At 53.9% G+C, this 8363-nt stretch overlaps 1 protein-coding gene across 2 annotated transcripts in view; it reads left to right on the forward strand.

Annotated features, from left to right (window-relative positions):
- The window catches only part of SH3BP1 (SH3 domain binding protein 1), a 21241-nt gene extending 15031 nt beyond the window's left edge, over positions 1–6210 (forward strand). Inside the window, exons 15-18 of one of the 2 annotated variants that reach the window (XM_026449682.2) lie at positions 546–643; positions 979–1156; positions 3866–3960; positions 5367–6177. In XM_026449682.2, coding sequence (XP_026305467.1) covers positions 546–643; positions 979–1156; positions 3866–3960; positions 5367–5779 — 784 coding nt within the window. In that variant the 3' untranslated portion in view covers positions 5780–6177. Of the gene's footprint in view, positions 1–545; positions 644–978; positions 1157–3865; positions 3961–5366 lie in introns of both variants that reach the window. The other variant, XM_026449683.1, reaches the window with a different exon arrangement.
- The last annotated feature ends 2153 nt before the right edge of the window (positions 6211–8363 follow it).

Raw genomic sequence — 8363 nt, forward strand, 5'->3', positions numbered from 1 at the left:
GAAACCCCGTCTCTACTAAAAAAATACAAAATACTAGCCGGGCGAGGTGGCGGGCGCCTATAGTCCCAGCTACTCAGGAGGCTGAGACAGGAGAATGGCGTAAACCCGGGAGGCGGAGCTTGCAGTGAGCTGAGATCCGGCCACTGCACTCCAGCCCGGGCGACAGAGCGAGACTCTGTCTCAAAAAAAAAAAAAAAAAAAAAAAAGTGTAAAGTGCAGTGCTATGTGAGGAGTCATCATTATTTACCTGACCACAGATGGCAAGATTTCCTCCCACGTGCTGATTGCATTTGCCTGGTAGAGGCTGTCTATGTCACAACCACGAGGGAAAGCATCCTTGATTAATTAGTGATGTCTGTCAGGGTGAGGAAAGGGGGACATTTGGCACGTGAGTGACACATTTACCATCAATTGGTGGTGTGTGGGCTTTTTGAGAACAAGGACTCAATATGATGGATCCTTGTGTATCCACTGACCAGCACAGGACCAGACAGAGAGTTGGGGTCACAAACCCTTTGCTAAGCCGATGCATCTCTTTGTCCCAGGGACCAGGCCCAGCTGGATGCGGCTTCCGTGTCTTCCATCCAGGTGGTGGGTGTCGTCGAGGCGCTGATCCAGAGTGCAGACACCCTCTTCCCTGGAGGTGAAGCTCCTGCCTGCATGGATACCCTGCTGGGTGCCCTCCTTCTGCCCTGCTCCCTCCCCTGCAGCCCCACAAACTCACCATGAGTCCAGGAGGAAGTCCGAGCCCAGTTTCTCATTTCTACAATGGGATGGTCTGCCTGCTTTGTGGGGTTGTTTCCCATTTCTACAATGGGATGGTCTGCCTGCTTTGTGGGGTTGTGATGAGACCCACACGGGAGTGGGGTAGCTGAGCATGGTCCACAGGGGTTCAGGGGAAGGGGGAATGGTCCCAGCCAGTGGAGTGAGGAGTCTGGCACAGTCTCTGAGAGCCATCTCCGCTCCTTCTGTCTCCAGACATCAACTTCAACGTGTCAGGCCTCTTCTCAGCTGTTATCCTCCAGGACACGGTCAGTGACAGGCTCGCCTCTGAGGAACTTCCACCCACTGCCGTGCCCACCCCAGCCACCACCCCGGCTCCAGCTCCAGCTCCAGTTCCAGCCCCAGCCTTGGCCTCAGCAGCTACCAAGGAAAGGTGAGGACTGAGGGGCATGAATGGCTCCTGTGGTGGTCCCACAGACAGTCTGCCTGAGGCACCATGTCTCGGAGCTGGAAGCTGAAGTTTTAGAAATGTACTTATTAGTGTTTTCATCCCAAAGACCAGATCTCCTAGTTTGGAGAGGGTGGGGCAGAGACTCAGAGACAGTATTTGTCTCAGCCACTGATGTGTGCCCTGTTCATCACGTGGCAATTTCCTGAGCACCTACTGTATACCAGGCTTTGTGTCCGATTCTAGGGAACTCGAGAGATGATCGTTTTGGAATCTGTAAATACCTTCCAGAGTTGTTTTGTTTTGTTTTTTTTTAAGACAGAGTCTCACTCTGTCGCCCAGGCCGGAGTGCAGTGGCACAATCTTGGCTCACTGCAACCTGTGCCTCCCAGGTTCAAGTGATTCTGATGCCTCAGCCTCCCGAGTAACTAGGATTACTTGGGAGACAGGTGCCACCACACCTGTCTAATTTTTGTATGTTAAGTAGAGACGGGATTTCGCCATGTTGGCCAGGCTGGTCTTGAACTCCTGTCCTCAAATGATCTACCCACCTTGGTCCCTGAAAGTGTTGGGATTACAGGTGTGAGCCACTGCACCCAGCCTCTTTTTTTTTGTTTGTTTGTTTTTTTGAAACGGAGTTCATTCTGTTGCCTAGGCTGGAGTGCAGTGGCGAGATCTTGGCCTACGTGCAGCTTCCACCTCCTGGGTTCGAGCAATTCTCCTGCCTCAGCCTCCTGAATAGCTGGGACTTCAGGCATGCACCACCACAGCTGGCTAATTTTTGTATTTTCAGTAGAGACAGGGTTACCCCATGTTGGCCAGGCTGGTTTTGAACTCCTGGCCTCAAGCAATCCGCCTGCCTCGGCCCCCCAAAGTGCTGGGATTACAGGCATGAGCCACCATGCTTGGCTGCAGTCTTCTCTTTGATCGTTTAAATCTGGAAGGGCTTTGTGGTACCGTGGTGCCTCCATACCAAGCAGCTGCTGTTCAGGGTACCACAGAGCACTGCAGCTCACACCTTGAATTTCCTGATGAGCAAGACAAATGCTCACATTCCAGGACACAGGGAGAGAGAGACAGCATCAAGCACAGCCACCGGTGCGTTCTCTCTATAGTGTCAGGTGGAGAGGCGCTGCCAAGGGAGGGGGAGCAGGATAAGGGAGAGCGCAGGGGGCTACTTTAGCTGTGGGGCCAGGAAAGGCCTCCCTGAGGAAGAGACGACCAAGCAGAGACCTGAAGTCAGTGAGGAATGAGCCTGGGACCCCCTCTGCTTCTCACCTGCTCTCTGGCTTCCGGTGGCCAAAGCATCTCATAAAGATGGCGTGGAGGCAGACTGGGCAACATAGCAAGACTGTGTCTCTACAAAAAATAAATGAGGTCGTTGTGATGGTACACACCTGTGGTCCCAGCTACCCAGGAGGCTATGGTGGGAGAATTTCTTGAGCCTAGGAGGTCGAGGCTACAGTGAGCCATGATGGCGCCATTGCACTCAGCCTGGGTGACAGTGAGATCCTGTCTCACAAAGAAATGACCAGGTGTGGTGGCTCATGCCTGTAATCCCAGCGCTTTTGGAGGCCAAGGCAGGTGGATCACTTGAGGCGAGGAGTTTGAAACCAGCCTGGCCAACATGGTGAAATCCCATCTCTACTAAAAATGCAAAAAATTAGCCAGGCATGATAGCGCACACCTGTAATCCCAGCTACTCGGGAGGTTGAGGCAGGAGAATGACTTGAACCAGGGAGGCGGAGGTTGTGGTGAGCCAAGATTGTGCCATTGCACTCCAGCCCGGGCAACAAGAGTGAAACTCTGTCTCAAAAAAAGAAGAAGGAAAGAAAAAGAAATGGCCGGGTGTGGTGGCTCACACCTGTAATCCCAGCACTTTGGGAGGCTGAGGCAGGTGGCTCACTTGAAGTCAGGAGTTTGAGACCAGCCTGGCCAACATAGTGAAACCCCATCTCTACTAAAAATGCAAAAAATTAGCAGAGTATCATGGCATGCACCTGTAATCTCAGCTACTCAGGAGGCTGAGACAGGAGAATCCCATGAACCCAGGAGGCGGAGGTTTCAGTGAGCCAAGATCGTGCCATTGCACTCCAGCCTGAGTGACAGAGCGAGACAACAACAACAACAAAACAAGGCTAGGTGGCGCACACCTGCAATCCCAGCACTTTGGGAGGCAAAGGTGGGCAGAAGTTCACTTGAGGCCAACATGACAAAACCCCATCTCTACTATAAAAAAAAAAAAAGAAGCCAGGCATGGTGGTGTGTGCCTATAATCCCAGCTACTCTAGAGGCTGAGGCAGGAGAATTGCTTGAACTTTGGAGGTGGAGGCTGCAGTGAGCTGAGATCATGCCATTGCACTCCAGCCTGGGCAACAGAGCAAGACTCCGTCTCAAGAAAAGAAAGCACATGGAGGCCTTGAGCTGGGGCAGAGGTCAGGCCCTATGTCCCACCTCCCATCCTGTCCCCATCCTGGCCCTACCTACCAGGCAGGTGGGGCTCCCTCCTGGTCCCTGGAGGAATATGGACTCTGTCACAGGGTCACAAAGCAGCCAGGGCCTCAGTGGATGGTGGGGACAGGGTAATAGTGCTGGAAGGATCCAGACTCCACCTGGCAGCTGGAGACTTGCCAGGATTCCATGAGACTTCTGGGAGGTGACCAAGTCTGCCCCATCCTCTCCTTCCCTCTGCAGGACAGAGTCTGAGGTGCCCCCCAGACCAGCCTCCCCCAAGGTCACCAGGAGCCCCCCGGAGACAGCTGCCCCAGTGGAGGATATGGCTCGGAGGAGTGAGTTGGCTGTGGGAGGGAGGAGGGGACAGAGGGTGGACGGGGAGAGGGGACAGGCAGTCCCAGGTCCTCCTATCTTTTTAGGCAGCCAGGGGAGGCCAGGAACCAAGGTGATAAAAAGCCCAGGTTTTGCCACCTGGCACTCTGGGTTTAGATTTGAGCTCTTTGACCTTGGGCAGGTGAGTTCACCTGTCTGAGCCTCACCTTCCTCCTCTGTGTAATGGGACAGTGTCTGCACTTACCTTATGGGGCTCCACGGAGCCTTCAGTGGTCCTGCTGGAAGAGTGCCTGGCCCTGGCATACAGCAAATGCCCACTAAAGGGGAGCCGGCGTGAGTGCTGGGGTACTGGAGTCCCGTCCCTCCAGAGGCCCAAAAGTCACAGACTACAGTGGAAGGAGGGAGTCTTTAAAGGGCAGTGAAGGGGCCAGGCACAGTAGCTCACACATGTAAACCCAGCACTTTGAGAGGCTAAGGCAGGTGGATCACTTGAGGCCAGGAGTTCAAGACCAGCCTGGCCAACATGGTGAAACCTCATCTCTACTAAAAATACAAAAATTAGCTGGGCATGGTGGCGGATGCCTATAATCCCAGATACTTAGGAGACTGAGGCAGGAGAATCACTTGAACCCGGGAGGCGGAAGTTGCAGTGAGCAAAGATCACGCCACTGCACTCACAAGAGTGAGACTCTGTCTCAAAAAAGGCAGTGCAGTGAAGGAGAGGAGGTGGCAGGGGTGGGAAGAAACCAGGGACCTCCTGAGCCCTTCTGGCACACTCACCTGTCAATTTGACCCAGAGCCGGCCAGGTGAGAGAGTGACTGACACCTTCGGGTGGCCCTGCCCAGCCCCAGAGGCAGTGGAGGCAGTGGGCAGTGGACAGCCAGGAGTAGGTGGAACAGCTCTGGGAGCCTTGTGACCAGGGCTGGCAGGTAGTCTACAGTAAAATAAAAATGAACAAGATAGGCCAGGGACGGTGGCTTACGCCTGCCATCCCAGCACTTTGAGAGGCCGAAGCAGGAGGTTCGCTTGAGCCTTGGAGTGCAAGACCAGCCTGGGCAATACAGTGAGACCGGGTCTCAAAATTTAAGAAATTTTAAAAATTAGAAATAAATGGACAAGATAATTTCAGAGGACAAAAACTCCTGCAAAGAAAATAAAACTGGAAAATGTGACGGAGCAGCTCAGGTGGGGCATGGGGTGGGGCTCTAACTAGGGTGCTCAGGGAGGGGCTTCCAAGGGGGCGAAGGGCACAAGGAGAGGCCTAGATGATGAGGAGCCAGCCTCAGAAACGGTGTTCCCGGCAGAGGGAATGGCAGATGCAAAGGTTGTGAGGGGGCACGGAGCTTGGTGGATTCACCACAGGCCACGTGGTCACTCAACATCCCTTACCCTTTCCTTCCTCAACAGCCAAGCGCCCAGCACCAGCCCGGCCCACCATGCCGCCCCCCCAGGTCTCTGGCTCCCGTTCCTCCCCTCCAGCCCCGCCCCTGCCCCCTGGCTCTGGAAGCCCTGGGACCCCCCGAGCCCTGCCCCGACGTCTGGTTGGCAGCAGCCTCCGAGCCCCCACAGTGCCACCCCCATTACCCCCCACACCCCCTCAGCCTGCCCGGCGCCAAAGCCGGCGTTCACCAGCCTCCCCCAGCCCAGCCTCCCCAGGTCCAGCCTCCACCAGCCCAGTCTCTCTGAGTACCCCTGCACAGGTGGACCTGGGGGCTGCCACAGCAGAGGGAGGAGTCCCTGAGGCTGTCGGTGGGGTCCCCACTACCCCAGCTATCCCCCCTCAGCCCCGCCCCAGGAGCCTTGCCTCAGAGACTGACTGAGTGGCTGGTTTCTCCCTAAGCAGCCCTCAGCATCCCCTCCCTCCACACCTGGCCCTCCCAGGACAGCTCTCACCCCCCACAAAGGGGCGTGGGCCTCCAGCCTTTGCTCACAAGTGCCTCAGTGCCCACTGGGTCGGCCCCCATGGCCAGGAGGGCTCAGGACAGTCCCCCACTTCCTGACCTTTTCCTCATCCACCCTGGGCTTGGGGAGCCCCTACTGGACTCTCCACTCTCTGGCAGGTCCTAGGGGAGCCACCGGAAGGAAGGAGAGGCTTGCCTGCTCCTAGGGGACTGATTCTTCTCTTGCCAACATATTTTTTGTAAGGCTGGTAAATAAATTATTTTGGACAAAACTGGAGCAGCTGCCCAAATGATAGTTTTATTTTCTGTTCTTGAAATAAAGAAGCCAATTTTATAAAGGCGAAAAAAAATCATATTCTTTGCCTTTCTTCCTGTCTGAAATGAGATCACAGCAGACATGCAGACATTTTTAGAGCTTTCTCTGCACTACATGCTGTGCTTTTCTGTGGATGATTTCCACTTAATCGTCTCCTAGTGCAGTAAATACCATTACCTCTTACCAGTGAGGAGACTGAGGCTCAGACAGAAGTGACCTGCCAAGGTCACACAGCAGTCAGGCAGGGGCCTGGGATTAGAGCCTAGGTCTGACTTCAAAGCCTGGCTTGTCCCTCACATTCTGGGCAATTTACTTTAACTTCTTGGTATCCCTTTTCCTCATTTGTGAAACTTTGTAACAATTCCCTCCATGGAGGCATTGCTCTCCAGTGAAAACCAGAGCACTGCCCTTGGCCTACCACTCCCACTGTTTCCTGGACCCCTCACTTCTTCCGGGAGGAGGCTGGGAAGGCTCCCCAAGGAGCAGGGATGGATCTGTCCTCAAACCTTCCCTAACTCTGCTCTGTGCCAGGCCCTGAGCTAGCTCCCAGACTTAACTCTGTACCCAAAGAGTTCCCGAACAGACAGGCAGAAGTGACCATTAGAATCGAGTGTCTGGCCAGGCACGGTGGCTCATGCCTGTAATCCCAACACTTTGGGAGCCCCAGGCAGGAAGATCGCTTGAGCCCAGGAGTTCTAGACCAGCCTGGACAACATAGTGAGACCCTGTCTCTACAAAACAAATTTTAAAAATTAACTGGGCATAGCGGCGTGTGCCTGTAGTCTCAGCAACTAGGAAGGCTGAGGCAGGAGGATCGCTTGACCCAGGAGTTTGAGGCTTCAGTGAGCAGTGATCATGCCACTGCACTCCAGCCTGGGTGACAGTGTAAGACCCTGTCTCAAAAATAAAATCAGGCCGGGCGCGGTGGCTCAAGCCTGTAATCCCAGCACTTTGGGAGGCCAAGACGGGCGGATCACGAGGTCAGGAGTTCAAGACCATCCTGGCTAACACGGTGAAACCCCGTCTCTACTAAAAAATGCAAAAAGCTAGCCGGGCGAGGTGGCTGGCGCCTGTAGTCCCAGCTACTCGGGAGGCTGAGGCAGGAGAACGGCGTAAACCCGGGAGGCGGAGCTTGCAGTGAGCTGAGATCCAGCCACTGCACTCCAGCCCGGGCGACAGAGCGAGACTCCATCTCAAAAAAAAAATAAAAATAAAAAATAAATAAAATCAAGTGTCATTACACTGGGAGCCCATATTAGCCAAGTTAGGGGTGGCCATATAACCTAGACTCAGGTGTATGGAGTGGGTGGTTAAGGAAGCCTTCCTGGAGGAGGTGATATTTAAGGGAAGTCTTTCAGGAGCTGACCTGAAGGTGAATTTTATTTATTTATTTATTTATTTATTTATTTATTTTATTATTTATTTTTTATCTTTGGCTGGAGTGCAGTGTGCGATCTCAGCTCACTGCAAGCTCCGCCTCCCGGGTTCAAGCGATTCTCCTGCCTCAGTCTCCCGAGTAGCTGGGATTACAGGCGCCCACCACCATGCCTGGCTAATTTTTTTTTTTTTGTATTTTTAGTAGAGACGGGGTTTCACCATAGCCAGGATGGCCTTGATCTCCTGACCTCGTGGTCCGCCCATCTCAGCCTCCCAAAGTGTTGGGATTACAGGCTTGAGCCACCGAGCCTGGCCCTGAAGGTGAAATTTTTAAAGGAAAAAGGAACATTCAGGCCAAGGAGACTACCTATGTAAAGGTCAGGAGCAAAAGGCTTAGGGCACTTGGGGAGTAGGAGGTAGTTGAGCTTCAAAGGTTGGGTTACAAGGCACGGTTTTTCCCAAGTCTTTGGAGCTCCAGTTGTTGCTGGGGGTTACAGCCTTCTCTGAAATTGGCAAACAACTTCAAAACTATGACACCACAGCTCATAATCCATTCATCCCCACACTGCACACCAGTGGCTCCTCTAAGGTCCCAAGACCTGTAGTTGCCTCCAGATCACAAGGCCCCCTCCCTAAGATAGGGACCCAGCCAACCTGGATCACCCCATCACTATCCTGGGCAATTGGCCACGGCCACTCTGCCTCCTGCCTTCCAAGGGCGTGCTCCGGTGACAGCCCGCCTGCCTCTAGCCCAGTGCTTCCCTACCCTAGCCTCACAGCAGAATCCCTGTAATTCAACCAACCAACCAA

The sequence above is a fragment of the Piliocolobus tephrosceles genome, chromosome 19, assembly GCF_002776525.5.
Source record: "Piliocolobus tephrosceles isolate RC106 chromosome 19, ASM277652v3, whole genome shotgun sequence".
Classification (NCBI taxonomy): Eukaryota; Metazoa; Chordata; class Mammalia; order Primates; family Cercopithecidae; genus Piliocolobus; species Piliocolobus tephrosceles.